The following is an 18,087-nucleotide window of genomic DNA, read 5'->3' as shown; positions in this document are numbered from 1 at the left end:
GAGGTCTATTTCTGTTGCAGTTTTCGGATTTTTTCTTTTCGTGCAACGTTGAAAATAGTTTTAAAATTCTGTATATGCTTAAGGACATTCAAAACAATTTTTTTGAGCTTACTCGAAATTTCTTTTATATCTTTCCAGATCGACAAAGGTCAAAAATATAACTGCGAAGAGTAGGTTTATAGCTGCAGCGTTTCCTCATTAAAAAACTTGAATAATACATTTTAATATATTTAAACCACAACTTTGGAACACACGCTTACTATAAATCAGTAATATTAGTAATAAAAATTAATGCCTTGAGGAATTTTAATTCTTTAAACAACTGTTTCTAATTAGTTTTCGCACCTTCTACATAGTAACGCATTTACTATTTGGGAAAAAATTAAAAGAACTCTGACTTCACAACTACAAAACAGAATGAATTTAGTAGTAAATAGAGTATTACGAACAATACAAGACTTTAGGAATATAAATAACGGTATACAAAAACATTTAATCATTATACTCATTAGACACCTACAAAAAAGGGAGCGTGTCTAATTAGTTGTCAACAGCTGTACATTACTACCCACAGCGCTTTTTAACAGCTTTGATAAAATAATTAATAAAGATAACTGAAACATGTCTAATTCAAAATTGGTGACAACATCACATCTATTTAAAAATACTCTGGAAAACTACTTAAAATTTCCTGTTACTGCACCAAAACGGGATTTATTATAGTATGTAAGTAGGTAATAACTAACTTGCCAACCTGAACCTTGGGAGAGTAAGCAAATGGTATGCAGAGCATTAATTGGTAAAATCAGTCGATTCTACCTAACTCTGTTAACTATTAACTCTCTTTTACATGAATTATCTTATATGTTATAAAGTTAAGGATTTGCCATAATATTTTAAAAATCATTCCGGGCAAGTGCTCGGGCTCGAATAAGTTCCAGCCGAGACGCCCAATTTCCTACCACTTTATGCAGCAATTAGGATCATATGTCAGCAGTAACTAAGCGTCAATTGTCTCGAGCTTAACTGCAAAGGCAAGAGGTGTAAACCTCTCGACCTGACTTGTTGATTATCATCAGACGAAATGCAGCATTTTTTTTATTAATAAAGCTATTCAGCCAAAAGTGAGCTTCTTTACTGAAAAAAAAACTCACACAGTCTGTTCCAACTGTTTCGGTGTAAGTATGTTCATTAAGAATTGGCAAACCAAAGTGAGTATAAATCGAGTAACGGCTGTCAAAACGACCCACTTCAAAAAAAGGCCTAATTGGTTGCACGCGAGGCTCTTCTTTTGGAAAAACTGGGCATGCCTTTCAAGAAATCAAGAAAACCAAGACGCATCACTCTTCACCACGACAATGCTAGCTTTCACACATCGACTGAAACAACTGCATTTTTGAGCACTTACAACATCAATTTGGTGAGTCGTCCACCGTATAGTTCTTACTTGGGACTAAGACTTCTTTTTATTTGTTTTTCGACACCTTCGGGACACGGTTGATGCATTTAAAAGGCATGTTTTAGAGATATCTCAATCAGAGTGCCAAATGTTCTTCGACAACTGGTTCAAACGTATGCAAAAGTGTATAGATCTTAATGAAAAATATTTTCAAAAATAATGAAACAATTTTCGATGATTAAAATTTATTTTTGTTCTCAAATCCCGAAAAATAAAAGGCATCTTACGTATGTATATATAATATTATACAGTCGAATATGCTAACGGGACGGAAAACTATTTTCGATAGGAACTGAGCATGGTTGTGATCCGAGTTTGCTATAGTTCAAACTTCATTAAAAAGGGGTCAAAAGACACTAAGAAAGCTCAATGTTTCTTCAAAATGGTCACGTAGCTTTTGAGATTTGAAGTTGAAGTGAACTCACACGTCTATAGTTCCAGTTTTGCATATTTCGATATTAAGAATGGGTAGTCGAAAAAGTTTTTTCGTATTTCTTATCAGACTTCAACTTATTTGTTTTTATATTTATACTAATAAATAAATAAACAAATATGTACCATTTTGGTCGACTACTTTTTGCCACTTCTCTGCAAGAGACATTATTCCATCAGTGTAAATCGAAGTTCCGAAATTTCCAGACCAGAAGAGAGAGAACCATTGTTGTGCTACACGAACTGATGCTGCATCGTCTCCCTAAACTTCACAAATTTCATTGCTGGTTTGCATGGCTATCTTCCTTTTTAAGCAAAAATTTCAGATGTACCGAATTTCTTCATTATTTTCACTCATTACTGTAGTTAGAAAGATTAATAATGAGGTAATAGACAGCGACCTAAGGTCTATTGTGCCCTCTCCTATACCACATGTATTGACCAAGTTCCAACAGACTGAATAGTTCCGGGAGTTTGCTGGGCGCTACTGAGGTGAGGTGATCCCTGTCAATGTATATGGAACCCAGGGCCTTAAGCCTTCTTCTGTGCGAGACAGCTCCTTAAGATTGTGGGATCCCACCGTGATGCATGGTTCTGGTCCCATCATCTTGTACGCTGCCGCAGAGCGGGCTAGTTCGCCGACCCTATCAATTCCTTCTACCCCTTTGTGCACCCGGTTGCACAAAGATAGGCGGTTTAGCCTTTCTATGCATTCCTCTACTAAAAGCGATTTCATCTCATATGCTGAGATCGCTTTTAGTTCCACTTGACTATCGCTGAGAATGCGATAGTTGCGGCGGAGGCTGACTTCTACGCACAGACATATAGTAAAAACTATGGACAGCTTGGTACGCGGTCCCGCAATACCTGCCCCAATACCTTTCGGTGTTTTTGAACCGTCAGGGTACCACTGGATGGTACACTGAAGATATATGACTGCAACGACATCTATTGACAAAATCCGAAAAGACTTTTTCGACTACCCAATATTGGTTGAATGTGTTAAATGACGATCCTAAGCAAAATGTTATTGCAATATAAGTAGTAGTACGCATTAAACGGTCTAAAAGTTATTTCAAACTGCGATTAAGTAATTTGATATTTTCATGGATGGTATTTTTTGATCTTTTGGCACTTTCGCTAGTTGATACGCACTTGTGATTCATAAAATTTATGGTTATGTTTATGATATGTAATTTTTATGCACTTTGAGTAATGTAACTAATCAGACCTAATGAATTGTATAAGTGAAGTGCACAAATAATTCTTAGTTATGAATGAGTTAGTAATGAGTTGTTCCATAATCAGTTCTATTGCTTCCCGTAAGATTTTCACCTCCACTATAAGTGAAGGACATCCTACTATAAAAGTTAATTATTACAGATAGTAGACCATGAATTTTTCAGCGGAGCAATCCATTCAACGATTTTGCGCCACAATCAAATAAAAACACGCCATTTTTAATTTCCATTCAATTTGTTAATGATAATTTAATTCATTTTATTATCTTTTCTTAAAAGACTACATAATACTTCTTCGCACGTTGTGCACTTAATTGTATTAAATACAAAAAATATTAATTATTTGTTTAATATATATATTTTTTTCATTTCAAATAAACACTTACAAATAATATATACTATATGTACATATATATGGTATAATAACAGGAAAACTTAAAGCACCGACTAATTACAGTGGAAAATATGGTTTTTGCATATCTTCGCAAATAATTCAGTCTTTCGCTTACATACTTACAAATCAAGGTAAAGCTATGTCGTTTTATGTATGCACATAACGTTATCATAATAGTATTACGTAACGTAATTGAGGCTACATAAATAGAAATGATATATATGTACGTACGCATATTATTTACATAGAAATATTTACATATAGTTTCTTTGTTTTCATTTACAAACGCACTGCAATTATACGAGTATATACTAATGGCGAATGTTATTTTTGTTATTCTCACTCACTTGCAATGCATAATAATAACAGAGCTTGCTTAAATATGTATTCAACAAATGCAATTAGAAGCAACTTTAATTAATATCACAGTTCTTTTGAGAAAATTTGATTCGTTTTACGTTGTAAATATATACATACATATATATAAATGTGTTCTCTATATACATACACAATTATACAGGTAAATATGGTAGTTACCAGTTAGGGCTACCAATTGCGCAAATCGACTTTGACGTATTAGAATACGCTTTACGTTAAGCGCGCCGGGTGTGATTCATGCTGACACATACTGTCACATTTAAATCGATTAAATGCATAAACACATGCGCACATATTGGCGACCGTTAGCCCAGCTGCCCAACTAGCAACTGAATTTCTCCAACTCATTCACTGTGTAGAAATTGATTGCTGGCGTGGTTGGTGTCTGCGGTGTATGCACACCGCCACCATTACTGTTATTGCTCACATCTTTATTCGCTGATGGATCCATGGGCGCGAAAGGTATAACGAAGACGCTGGTTTTGGCGTCGTGCTGCATTTTGATCACTGAATCGTAACTGGGCGGTGCGAATTCGCTGTACGAGGGCGAGGGTGTGGGCGGTGCAATTGGCGTTTCGTTGCGCAGCACGCTGCCTCGGGTCTCCGTGCAGCGTCTGTCCGAGCAGGCCATGAGCAGGAAGAATGCCGCTAGCGCCAGAAATGTGGCCACATACCAAACTATGGTTATGATGTCCATTGCAGTCTGTGACAATTCGTTGGATTGTTCGTGTACTGCTGCAAAAAATACAAAAAAAAAAATTACAATTAAAAAGTTTATAAAAAGTATAGTAAATAATTATTCAAGTTTAATTACAGAATCAATGTAAAAACAAGTACAAGTTCAGCTGTACATTGGAATTCACACTAAGTCCCATAATGACTTGGCTTAAATGGCAAGTTGGAAATCGAGTTGATGATTACTATTAGTCCGTTGTTGTGAAATAGAAAACGCAGCGCATGCTGACTGGCTGAACAGCTCGCTACTTTAAGTAAGAATTTCATAACTGATTACAGCGATAATTACCAAAACCGTAAAAGGGAAAAAACTGCGAACCCAAATAATGATGGTTCAATGGCTTCTTTATCGTTTTAGCTCTTTAAAAATAGCATTCTTAACACACAGTTAAATGTACAATATGTTAACATAATCTACGGTTCCACTCGTGGAGGTAATTGTGCTGAGAAGTGCCGAAAATCGCGATTAAACTTTTGATCACTCAAGGGCTACTGATTAGACAAAATTATTATCGATTTATTTTTACATTTCTCTAATTATAGAACTACGCGTCTAGTTTTTACTCACAGTTAGGTAAATATTAGATCACATGGAATAGATTGTGATCCAACAAGTAGTGGACAAATAATGGGTATTAGCAGAATAAAATTTTAATCCTTATATGGTTTAGTTATGCCAATAAGTTAAGTGATCGCTTTCTCAAACTCTACTCGTAATGTGATCTAATATCTAACTGATAAATTAGAGTGTGAGAAAGCGATCACTTAACTTGTTGGCATAACATATAAGGATTAAAATTTTACTCTGCTAATACCCATTATTTGTCCACTACTAGTTGGATCACAATCTACTTCATGTGATCTATTATTTAACAATTAGTAGTGGACAAATAATGGGTATTATATGATTTAGTTATGCCAACAAGTTATGTGATCACTTACTTACACTCTAATTTATCATCGATATTTTCCAATTGGGAAAGAAGGTTAAACGTCTATGTATATAGAAAAAGATGGTTGCTGTAAAGGTATGTTAGCTACGCGCAACACTCTAAACATCTATAGGGATGGCTAGAAAATGGACGATTAAGTTGGTGCGGGAATATAACCTCATATCGCATATCGGTCAGAAGTGTCCTGGGAAGCGGGGCATTTACACTGGGTGCCAAGCCACAAAGTCATCGAGGGCAATGAAATGGGAAACCCATGCATTGTCTATCTATAGACGATCTCGACAGAGACATGGTAAAAAAAATTAAGATCCGATGGAACGGGCTAGCTGGGTGCAAAACTGCAAAAGTCATTTGCAAAACGGTGGATAGGAAATACACAAAATTCCTATTGGCAATCGATGAAAGAGACTGTAGGAACTTAATGGGAATACTAACTTGTCACTGTCTGGTAGTGAAACACGAGCGCAGGATGGGGCTGACAGAAGGAGAGTACAGCAGGAAATGTCTAGAGCAGAGCACCAGTGAAACAATGGAGTATCTCTTGTGTACTTGCCCTGCATTGGCAAGACTACGCTTTAAGTGTCTGGGGTCTCTACGGTACGATACAGTTGAGGAGGTATCGATAGTGAGGCCGCAGATTCTGTTAAAATTCGCGCAAGCGCCGGAATCCTAAAGGGTAACTACTCCTTTTGGACCGCAAAGGGTTTAAACTGGTCTATGCGTGGCTTATTGACCTATCAGGTTAACCTAACCTATCCCTGATATACAATATTTTAACGGTATAAGGGGAAAGGTTGAAAATTAGCGTTCATAAAGACTACCTATCACATATGTACTTATTGTTATGACTTCAAACTGATCATATATGTTATAGAAGGTAAATAAATACTGGCAACGAAAGGTAGTGTCAATAAACATAATTATACTCTAAACAGGAGAGTAGGAGACCATATAAAATGTATCGATTGTCCTTCTGCCAGTTTGTATGTACATACTTGTATATTCTCTATTTCGCGTTTTTGAGATATCGATCTGAAATTTTGTATTAATTTTGTATAGATTCTCAGAATCGGCAATATCGGATCACTATTGCATATAGCTGTCATTCAAACGATCGGGATACAGTCCTTATATGGGAAACTTTTATATTTGAAGAGATGTCTTCAGTTTTCGTGGATTATTGTGCAAAGCTACGGCATAGTCGCCGTAAAAATTTTCCAGATCGACCACTATAGCATATAAATTTATCATTCAAAATTCACTTCTTGTATGAAGAACTAGCTCATTTGACAGGATATCTTCACAAAAGTTGGCTTGGGTTGTTATTCAAAACAATGGTACAATCACCGAAGAATCGTTTAGATCGCACCACTGAGGTTTTTTTCTTGTTATTAAATAATTTCGCATTCGCAATCAAATCAGCTGTTTACGAGAGTTTCACAAGTTGGTGGAATAAATTCCAGATTTCAGGAAATATGAAAGAAATTTTACAGAGGCACTTGTAGCTTTCATAGTGAAATCTACCGTTCGTATACCGAAATTGAGACATTTGTTGTACTATAAACCATTAAATATATTTATTAATGGCTAATTTTGCTGATACATTATTGATTACTGTTTATTAATAGCACATGGCGTCGCGTTTTATTTCACGTATGCGATATGGCTTTATGCCGTGCAACAACACTGAACGATAACACAAACGGCTAGCAAAACAAAGCAAAGTGCGCTTTTAAGTTTAGCGCTTCAAATATGTACATTGTAAATACTTCTTAATTAATTTTAATTTTAACGGTAATTTTGCAGCATTCGTTTTAACCGATTTCCGCAAACTAAAGTGGTACTCTTAGGCACAGATACTCACTACTTTTTATAACAATTATCGTGGTGTTGTTATCATCAAACTCTCCACGCGTCTCCAAATGTATGTTCGGCACTGTATCCGTATAATTTAGACGTTCGGTAAGTGGTTGATTCAAAAACGTTTCATGTGAATTGCCTTCCGAAAAGAAGTTTCGCTGATTTTGTCCCAAAGTGAGCAAAAACGATTGACCGAGCGTTCCTTGCACTAGAACAGTTAAAACTGAAATGAAATCGCATATCGAAAATCAATATTAAAAACTCATGAAAAAATATGATAACGAAATAAATGTAATGATAAAAGCGTAGAGTCTGTATGTATACTACAATGAGTGTGCCCAATGATATGCATGTTGAGGTGGATTTTAAATTAAAACAAAGAAAAACGGTGTCACTGTCTGGGTGGTGAAAAAACGCCGTCGTCGTAATTGATGGCGCAGACGAAATATGGGCGTGTGCTAAGATTTAATGCAAACTTACAATAACAACATGCGCATTTGAACTACAACTGTACTTTACTAATGCCGTAACAGCTGTCTTCTGGTCTCTATTTGGTTTACTATCGGAGACCTGCACTTTTAGTATCTATGCGCAAAAATAGAACGTTTGCAAAGGTTCTTCTGGTATAATCCGGCTATCGACAATATGACGTAGCCGTTCTGAATTGACGTATCGGAGTGAACAGTATCAACGCCGGCAGCGTGACGGCTAACAGTTTGTTCCGCACCTGCTCGGCCAGCTCTGTCGACAGAAAACACGAACCGTTCCGTTGTGATAAGAAAGGTAAACAAAAGGCGTCCATCACGTATCGCAGCCCATGTAAATTGGCAATGCTTGAGAACGTACGTACGTATGTACCTAATATATACAGTATATCTGTAGGTTCCGTTAAGTGCGACTCGGATTTGCCGTACTTAAACTTTGGACAGTGCACCAGGTTAAATATTAGTATATAAAAAAAATTGTATCCAACATCAATATTATTAGTCATGAATCGTGGTCTTAAACGCAGGGTGATTAATGGTCAAAAGCGGTCTTTCTTGGTTCATTAAAGCCAATTAACAAATAATCGTAAACTAGTTCCGACTTCCTATAGTATATGGTAGTTATGAGATAACAACCGCCAACCTGGTGTATAGACACTATTTACAGACTTTTTACGTTCTTATCCCTCAATAAACATGCCTTGTATGTAATATTTCCATTTAAATTGAGAAAACAAAATTAATAATGGCCATTGGTAAATAAATAAGGAGAGTGTGTCGAGTAAAGTGATATATACTATGCGACAAGCTTTCTAGAAAAGAAAACAACATTAGTTAGCTAAATAATTTTAGCAAGTGATGCATGCATTTATAGCTAATATTGACACATTCAAGGCAAACAACACTTCAATTTACTACGAGTTGCTTAGGGTAGTAAGTGAGACCGCATCAGCTGATCGATAAGTGGCCATTTCGTCACAAATCAAAAAAGTTGCTTGATACTTTTTATCAATATCATTATTTATATACATTGAGATAGTAACCATTATCAAAAGATATCAAATGAAGCGGAAGATCCCCCATTGGTGTCTTTTCCTAAAGTTCTTCTGAAGACCTCCAAACCTACAACTAATGTACAATAATATAATTTATGTGGTAATTTCCTGAAACACAAGATCGAAAATTTGATACACCAACCTACTTCGACAAATCGTTCGACATTCATTTCACATTTCCAGCTGATCATCTTCATATTTTTTGGTTGGTATCAAGAGTGATAGCAATAAAATTGCGCGACCCAAATAACGGTGACATAATGAATTCCAGAATGAGCGAGAATAATATGAAATAAATTATCTTACAATGAACGCAAGTCAAATAAATCGTTATAACCTGAGCAGGATACATTAATTTTATCTCCTTAAAGAAGCTTCGAAGACCCTATAAAGTATAGTTATCTAAAAGTGATCAACGTGACGGGTTGAACCAATTTAGCCATATTTGTCCATTGTTATGCAAGTGAACTAGTGCCCCAATTTTTGAGATATTAATTCGAAATTTTGCCCACGTGCTTTTTCCCGCATAAAGCAGCTCATTTGTCGGAAACGACGGTATCGGACAAATATAGTATATAGTTGCCATGCAAACGGACCGATAAAACTCAAGTCCTTATCTCTACAAAGTTCAGATCGGACCTTCATCCAAACTGACCGAACGAAGTCAAGATTAAGATCTTTTATACCCTTTATGCAATACATAATGCAGAATAAAGGATATTGTAGCTTCGATGCAGCCCCGGCATGGTACTATTGACTTGACTTATTCGCATAAAAAAGTGGTGTAGGAGGCCAATTGAAATGACAATTGTCTCCCCAGAGCACTTTAGAACGCATTTATTTAGGCATAAATTTTATCTATAAGGTTGAATTAATGGCGCACGCTGTCATCCAGACATCAAATTGGATTTTCTTATTCATATTTGTAGAAAAATGTGAGTGTCGAGTGAAAAACTGTTATCATTTGCACATGTTAATACATAAAGATAGTATATACACGCACTCGGCACTATTTTTGTGAAATAGTTGAAGAACTTATGAAATCATTAAGTCAATATGAAAGTCGCATAAATCTGAAAATTGTCGTACAATAAATTAATTTTAACTGAAATCTAAGGTAATCAATCATTTTATTTTTAAATTAAGTGATAAAGTATATGGCCTACTAACGTCTCATTAGACCGGTTGACGACTGTGTAAAACAATAAAAGATAATAAAATACTAAAAATAAATAGAGTCGAATGGACTGTGGTATATATCTTGTGATAAGTAGAAAATTGTCGAATGTACACCGAATACGAATTATACTTGTAATACCTTTGTTGAGAAAATAAAAAAGCAATAAAATGTAAGTACTCCTCACAAAATCAAAAGCTTCCTTACAAGAACATGACTTTGATGGGTCAGTTTGTATGCCAGCTACAATACATGCAATAATGATTCAATCAGAATAATTTCTTCTGAGTTTGTACCGTTTCTTTGTGCGACAATCCATGCCAAATGTTATGAATATATCTCGTATAATAAAAAGTTGCCCATACAAAGACATGATTTTAGTCGTTCTATTTGTCTGACTTCTATGTGCTACAGTGGTTCGATATCGGCGATTCTGACAAATGAGACCTATACCCTGATCAGGATATAAAAGACGTAAAGAAGTAACTATGATCATTATTGATTATACCGATCTTCCAACTGTTGGATACCTTTTTTGTAGTACAATTTGTCATTCGCTTCAAAAACGATTTCAATTTTTGATCATTTGTGACACTGAGGTGATTTATGAGTTCGCGATGTCCCACTTTGCACCGAGTTTTCGAATACTCAAATAATCATGAACAATATGTCTAATCCGATCTTTGGCTTTACGGCCATCCAAAATAATTTTGCGACTTTTTTTTATCTCCTCGTTCCCTTTGAATCGCGCACTGCTTTCATCGTCTTCAAACTCATTACGGTGGATTAAATAGTATTTCATTAAATCACGAAATATCTTTTCATACATTCTTTTTTTACCAAAAGTTGTAGTAAATTCTAGTGGTTCGCTTCCATTGGAAAGATGCGAAGCTGTCAGTCTGGAAACAAATATTTGAAATCCATTTGCGAGTGAGATTTAAACTCAAGTTGAAAACCTCTAAATCTTTTCTCATTGTAAATTATTGCAATCTCTAAAAAAGTGTTGATGCTGCCGTGAAAACTGTGCTAATGACGACTCTCAAGTGAAGGTGCTGCTAAGAGCAGTAGGAAATCTGAGAAGTACGTAATTTCTCGAGTTGCTCTTGAACTTAAATACTTATTGGGGTTGTTTAAAATTATCAACAGCATACCACTTTCGAGCAATTGTTCATCACATGATCGTTTGACGGTATCTGTTGATGTTGCCAACAAATAAACTGCCGTTAATTGCCATATAAAATATATGAAAAACATGATTTACATACTAGATAATAGCGCTTCATATGTATATATGTTGGTACATACTTATATACCTGACTTTTTCGACTTTTTATACATATATGTGTCTATATACAAATATTTGTATATTTACTATTGTCATTAGCTTGGTGTGGTACGGCTTGCTCCGTTTCATTTGATTTGTTTGTGTATCTAAGTAATTGTCATGTTACTGCAAGATACGTATGTATAATATATACATAAGGAGAAGCGTGCAGATTCTCAAATAGGCACATATATACATAATCGCCGAGGAGTTCATAAAGTGTCTGAATTCGTAATTAGCACAATGCAGCTATAATAATGATAACTGCGATGAACTCCAGCTGTACTTAGTAGAAACGCTTAGAACTGCTAGCCGTGCCCCAAGGAGATGGCTCCAAATGCGTCAAATGGATGTTTTGATTTTTCAATTGTCGCACTTAGACGCATGCCTACCTTTGAGAACCGACGAAGTTATAAATTCGAGTGTACTTTTATAACAAAATAACACTTTATTTTTGCAAATATTTGCAAATAAAACGTACACTCAACTTTATTGACATTCCGCTTTACTTTTGATTATTTAAACGAGTGTCCATATGTGCATATTTGTGCACCCTTTCATTTCCCAAAGATTGTTTATAACTCATTGACACTCACATAAAATTTCATTGTCAACATTTTATAAGGAAGTTAATTGTTGATTGTTCAAATTACGCTGGCCGTGCCGTAGTTACAATGCATGCAAAAAATGCAATAGGTGCGTAGCTGAATATTTGAGTTTATATATGGTATTTAGAATTGAAGTGGACCAAGTAATGTAGCAATGCAATCTCTCGAAAGAATACAAAAATATATATCTTTAATATTTCTTGAACGCCGTTAGACGCCGACTGAAAAGCTTGAAACACAGGAACACTGTGGGAATTATGGAACATCCGACAATAGAATTCGAAGTTTTTGGAAAGTCCCTCGTTAATGTTTTGGGTTCAAGAACACCAAAACTCATAATAAACACTCATTAAAAAGTTAAAGAAAGACAGTGAACATATCGCAGGCATTCTATTAAGTCGTTATAACATCAAAAATCAATCGTCCCGTTATTACTTAGATGCACACTTAGTTCGCTTTCAAGAACTCAGAGACTGTAAGATTTCCCAAAACGGCATTGATAGCAAATCTCTCTTAACTAGTAGATTAGAGGAAAAAAAATATCACTTTGGTATATTAAATCTGAATGTCATATCTTAAATATATTATTCTGATTATTAATAATAAGCTTTGAAGATACAGCTAAACCTCTGTACTGTGAACCTTTGTAGCGTGTAATTTTTTCCTTAGTTCTGCTTTCAGCAGTGAACGAGATCAAACAGTCGACGCACTCGCGACTTGGCTCTCACGTCACTGTTGACAGTCATAACTTTGAAGTTGTAGATATTTTCGTAGTTATTTGGGAACCAGCATAAAGACCACCAACAATGTCAGCCTGGAAATTCAACGCAGGATAACTTTTGCCAACAGGTGCTACTTCGGACTGAGTAGGCAATTGAAAAATAAAGTCCTCTCTCGACGAGCAAAAACCAAACTCTATAAGTCGCTCATAATTCCCGTCCTGCTATATGATGACGAGGCTTGAACGATGACAACAACTGATGAGTCGATGTTGCGAGTTTTCGAGAGAAAGGTTCTGCGAAAGATTTATGGACATTTGCGCATTGGCCACGGCGAATATCGCGTTCGATGGAACGATGAGCTGTACGAGATATACGACGATATTGACATAGTTCAGCGAATTAAAAAACAGCGGCTACGCTAGCTAGGTCATGTTGTCCGGATGAAGGAAAACACTCCAGCTCAGAAAGTATTCGACGCAGTACCCGTCGGAGAAAGCAGAGGAAGAGGAAGACCTCCACTCCGTTGGCTATCTTCGCTTGGAATATCCAATTGGCGCCACGTAGCGTAAAGAAGAAACGACTGGAGCGCTGTTGTTAACTCGGCTATAATCTCGTAAGCGGTGTCTACGCCAGTAAAGAAGAAGAGAAGAAGAACTATATATGTATGTATGTACTACTATGAGCAAAAAATAGTAAGACTTCAATGTGCATAGTGATTCACGGTCGTTTGAGTTTGCTAAATAGCCAGAAGTCACTTGGAGCTAAATCATGCGAATGCGTTGGTTGCAGCACGATATTGGTTGAAAATTTGGCGTAAAACTCAGGAAAGAATCAATGCAATATGCGACGGTGCATTATCGTGGTGCAAACACCATGAGTAGTCGGCCCATAATAACATTGACACATTATGAATCGGAAAGAGTTCAGAGTGCACCACACCTCGATAATCGAAGAGAACTGTCAACATAACCTTGATTTTAAACTGCTTTGACGTGGTTTCTTTGGCTTCGGCTCAACTTTGCCACGATATTCGGCCGATTTATCGTCTGTTTCTAGTCGTAAGCATAACTCATCGCCAGTAATAATACATTTCATGGCATCCTGACAGTCGGGAAGCATTGTTTCACAAACGTTAACGCGATGAAAAAGTTGAGTGATTTTGGAACCAATCGTGTTTTCACTTTCCTTGGGCTCAAATGACATTTGAAAATGGTTTTCATTGATCCTTCCGATATTTCAACGATGCCAGTATGATATCTGACTGCTAGTCACCAGAAATTTGATTCCGTACACAAAATTTGATTTTCTTAATAATTTCGTAAAAATCGCCGAATGCACTTAATATACTTTAGAAAGACAAGCATATAGTAAAAACTAATGATAACTGTGATGTGAAATTGGGCACATACATATGTCACTGACAGTCATACCAATCTATCAAAAAAATATCGACGAAATTTCCCTTCCGCGCGAAATTTAAATTAAAAAACATCCCACACAAATGTTCGAAATCGTTTCGCGCAACTAAATATAATAACAATAACGAATGTCTCTCAAATATAAATGTTTGTTCGTGATCATAATATTTGCAAGCCTATTAAAGTTTCTATGATAAACGATTCAATTCCAATTTTAAACCATAATAGAAAAAAAAATTTGTTTTCTTTGGAAAAGCTTCTGCTTTCTAGGCTTTCTCACGCCAACTCACATTTCATTAAACATATTGTGTGTATGATAATTAAAAACTATTTCATATTTCCGCATAATCATACATATTCGCATTAACATTGCCGGTTAGCTCATTCTTTTATTCATTACACAAATCTAAATACACGGAACTGTCAACCGAAACCACGCTTACGCTGCAAACACTTGAAGAAATTGAAGATATGTAACTATATGGGCACATGTGTAGAGTAGAGCTAGATAACACTGCAAAAATTATATTAGCAAGAGAACTAATTAAAAATTTAATAAAAGTGTGTACTTAGAAAAGTCTGCTTATCTATTTAATGGCGCTTATTGTCTTTAAATAGCACAAGACTTAAATTTTACAGAAAATGAGTAGCCTGAACAGAGTATATTAAGTATCACATGAAGTTTGTAATACCCAGCAAGAAACGTCGGAGATCCTGTAAAATATATATAAAAATGATCAGCGTGAGCTGAGTTCTTTAAGATATCAATCTGAGATTTTCCACACGTTCTACTCTCCCTATGAAACTGCTTATTTGTCGAAATCGCGATGTCGGTCTATTCTAGCATATGGCTTCCATACAAACTGAACGATCGAAAACAAGATCTTGCATGGGAAACCTTTTTATATAACAGGATATGTATTTGTACAAAGTTTTGAATATACATATGTAGTACTCTCCAAGGTAACAAAAAAAATCGTCGAAGAACCTGTTCTGATCGCACCACTATATCATACAAGTACGAGCCGTATATATAGCTGCCATCAAACTGACCAAAGTAAATTCAAATCTTATAAGAAAGCTTGAACTTGTAAAGGATCCGATGTTAGCTTTCTTTTTGATTAAAAAAACAAATATATTTACCACATTTGCACGATTTTCTAGACTGGGTTACTGCAGATAATTAGTTATTTCATGAATTAAGTAATCAACTCAGCCCTTATCGGTCGTTGGGTAATTGTAATTGCCCAGATTAAGGGGATTTCACCCTAAGTGTATTATGTATTATACAATATTAATCACTGCATTAGTGCCGTATTTATGATCTTAATGTTAGTATGCATGTGTTCTACTTAAGCGTTAAATGGAAGCTTCGGCTTAATTTAGTGGAGGTGCTTACCTGTGATTAGTTTCAAAAGATTTTTATGATTCTGTTTGTCGTACGTTGGCATCTTTGCTATTTGTATTTGTTTTTGCTGTTTATGGTTTAGTTTCAGTTTTTTTTTTTACGCTGCACTTTTTAATAACCAACTAATGCAGATCACTTTTGTATTTGGATAATTTTGTTGTTTCTAGTTTTCGTTGCTTTCAAAGCGATCACTTCCTCAATTCGTTCGAACACTGAATCGATCGGCGCACACAACTACACTGTTCGTGAAAAACAATACAAATTATTTTTAATTACAAAATTATAATTTTTATGTACAATTTAATTAGCTTAATTCATTTGTTAATAACGCGCAGTCAACGAAACTCGATGCACTCACGCGAACTCAAAAAATACAACAAGCCTGAAATATTGGTTATGAACAACACACGACAATCACAGTGAGCGACTGAAACGCGAATAGTTAGAAAACCGGCTGAAAGATCAATGCAAAGTGGTAGATCGGTTGGTCATCTCGCGACGTTAACGATTCAATGCATGTGTGGGAGCTTCGGCAGTGTAAAGCGCAACTGTAGAATAACATTGAGAGGGGCTCCCCCAGCCAAGCGTGGCAAACTCAATGAAGTGGTGTTTCGGAATTCCTGAAATGTAAGCTGAATCACATTTTACGAAAACCGCGGTGGCTGTGACGAAAACGAATCTTTGCCTTTTCTTTAGAAAGACATACGTCAAAGCCGAGTGACTAATGACGTTTCTATATTAGCATACTTTTAGAGATTTTTGAGTCTAAATAAACGCATTGTATGGACATAAGAGAGCTCATTATTGGAGAAAGGTGCGTGGCTCAACTAGCTGGCATACATACACACACACAAATACATATGTATACATATATGTATAAACATAAGTGGCTTAAGCGCTGTAATACAGTATATTATCTCTTTGTTGTTGTTTGCAATTGTTATTAGCGACTAGCATTTTTGTGCTTGCTGCATCGATTATACACATACATATGTCTAATTGCTTTAAGGACGCATTTTCTCGAGCAATAATTATCTAGGCACGAACCTGAATCCAATCCAGCGAAACACCATGAAAACTTATCACTATCAGCATACTAGTGAAATATGGATATCAAAAAGACCACAGCAAACAACGTGCATCAGTTTTTGCTACTGTTTGTATATATTACATAATAAAAGAATTAATTGTAAGCTATGTTAGTCAAACAAATTTTAAAAGAGCGATTTTCAATGTAAATATTTTTTGCGTTATTTAATTGGCACACACACGAGCTTTCTTATCACTATTTAACTGCTGATGGCAAAAGCAATTATTTATATTTTATATTTAAATATTTGATTTTGTTTAACATTGTCATTGCACCAATTTTCGTTTGCACAATTTGCGTAAATTTACCGATATGCTCACACGCGGTCAGCTGAAAATCATTTACTTTGCTATTAGCGCACAAGTGGGCACTTTACTACGACACACCCGCTTTAAGTGGAGTCACGTTCTAGAATGACCTAGCTCGCAACGGCAAGCCACGCTCAGATGTTCACTCAGCTGTCAGTGGAAGTGGCGATCTCCAAGCAGCACGCATTAGGGTTGTCTGCCGGATGTTAATTACCGTTTACTTTTGAATTCGAAAATTTAACTCTCGAGTGCTTTTGAACTTTTCTGTAATTATTATCCGAACACACAAGAAAAATTAATAAATAACTTTTGGAGTTAAATGTGATTATTATACTCTTGCAACCAGTTGCTACAAAGTTTTACACTTTTGTACACATAACGTTTGTAAGAATCACCTAAAACTAATCGAGATAGATAAGGAGAAAAGTTGAAATCCGGGTGAATGTCTTTCTGTCCGTCCATGCAAGCTGTAACTTGAGTAAAACCTGAGATATCTTGATGAAACTTGGTATATCTTCTCGGGACCCGACAAACCGATTTCGGCTAAATTTAATATGCATCATTTTTAGAATATTCCTATATTACAATGTGAAAATAGGCAAAATCGGACTACAGCCACGCCCACTTCTCATACACAATTTAAAATTCCATTTGATTCTTTCACTACCCAGTACACGAATCACGAAGTAATTAATATAACGGAATAAAATTTTGCAATAACAATTCCCTTAAAGTATGGCACCTTTTGACCAAAAATTGTCCAAATCCAACCAAAACTGTTCAAGACCCTAGGTACCGAATATGTAAATCCCAGTATCTATAGTTGACTTTTGACCAAAAATATCGGTCACCGTGTGAGATATATTCTTGAAATTCAGGGATAATCCTTCTCTGACAATGGTATGTCTGTATTGCAAATATTGGCTGAATCGAGCCCTCATATACTTAATATAAAGATTTTCGAACTTCCAGGTGATACTGGATTTATAAGCCAATATTTCAGTTATCTTAATGAAATTGGGAGAGCGTGTTTTAATCAT

The 18,087-nt window shown here is 35.7% G+C and overlaps 1 protein-coding gene across 5 annotated transcripts; it reads right to left on the bottom strand.

Annotated features, from left to right (window-relative positions):
- Positions 1–3,520: 3,520 nt before the first annotated feature.
- Positions 3,521–17,173, bottom strand: LOC105227696 (uncharacterized). Of its 5 annotated transcripts, none has more exons than XM_011207186.4 (4): positions 17,048–17,173; positions 15,641–15,888; positions 7,457–7,675; positions 3,521–4,639 (listed from the first exon to the last, which is right to left on the bottom strand). In XM_011207186.4, exons 2-4 carry the CDS (start codon positions 15,690–15,692, stop codon positions 4,227–4,229), a joined length of 684 nt encoding a protein of 227 aa, XP_011205488.1. In that variant the 5' UTR covers positions 15,693–15,888; positions 17,048–17,173; the 3' UTR covers positions 3,521–4,226. The 5 variants fall into 5 exon arrangements, with proteins under 5 accessions (XP_011205488.1, XP_049308010.1, XP_049308011.1 ...); XM_049452053.1 differs by having other exon boundaries at positions 16,697–17,149; XM_049452054.1 differs by having other exon boundaries at positions 17,085–17,149.
- Between the last annotated feature and the right edge of the window lie 914 nt (positions 17,174–18,087).

Source organism: Bactrocera dorsalis, chromosome 3 (genome assembly GCF_023373825.1).
Source record: "Bactrocera dorsalis isolate Fly_Bdor chromosome 3, ASM2337382v1, whole genome shotgun sequence".
In the NCBI taxonomy this organism is placed as follows: Eukaryota; Metazoa; Arthropoda; class Insecta; order Diptera; family Tephritidae; genus Bactrocera; species Bactrocera dorsalis.
Note: the sequence above shows the minus strand (reverse complement) of the source record. Positions and strands in the feature narration are given on the sequence as shown.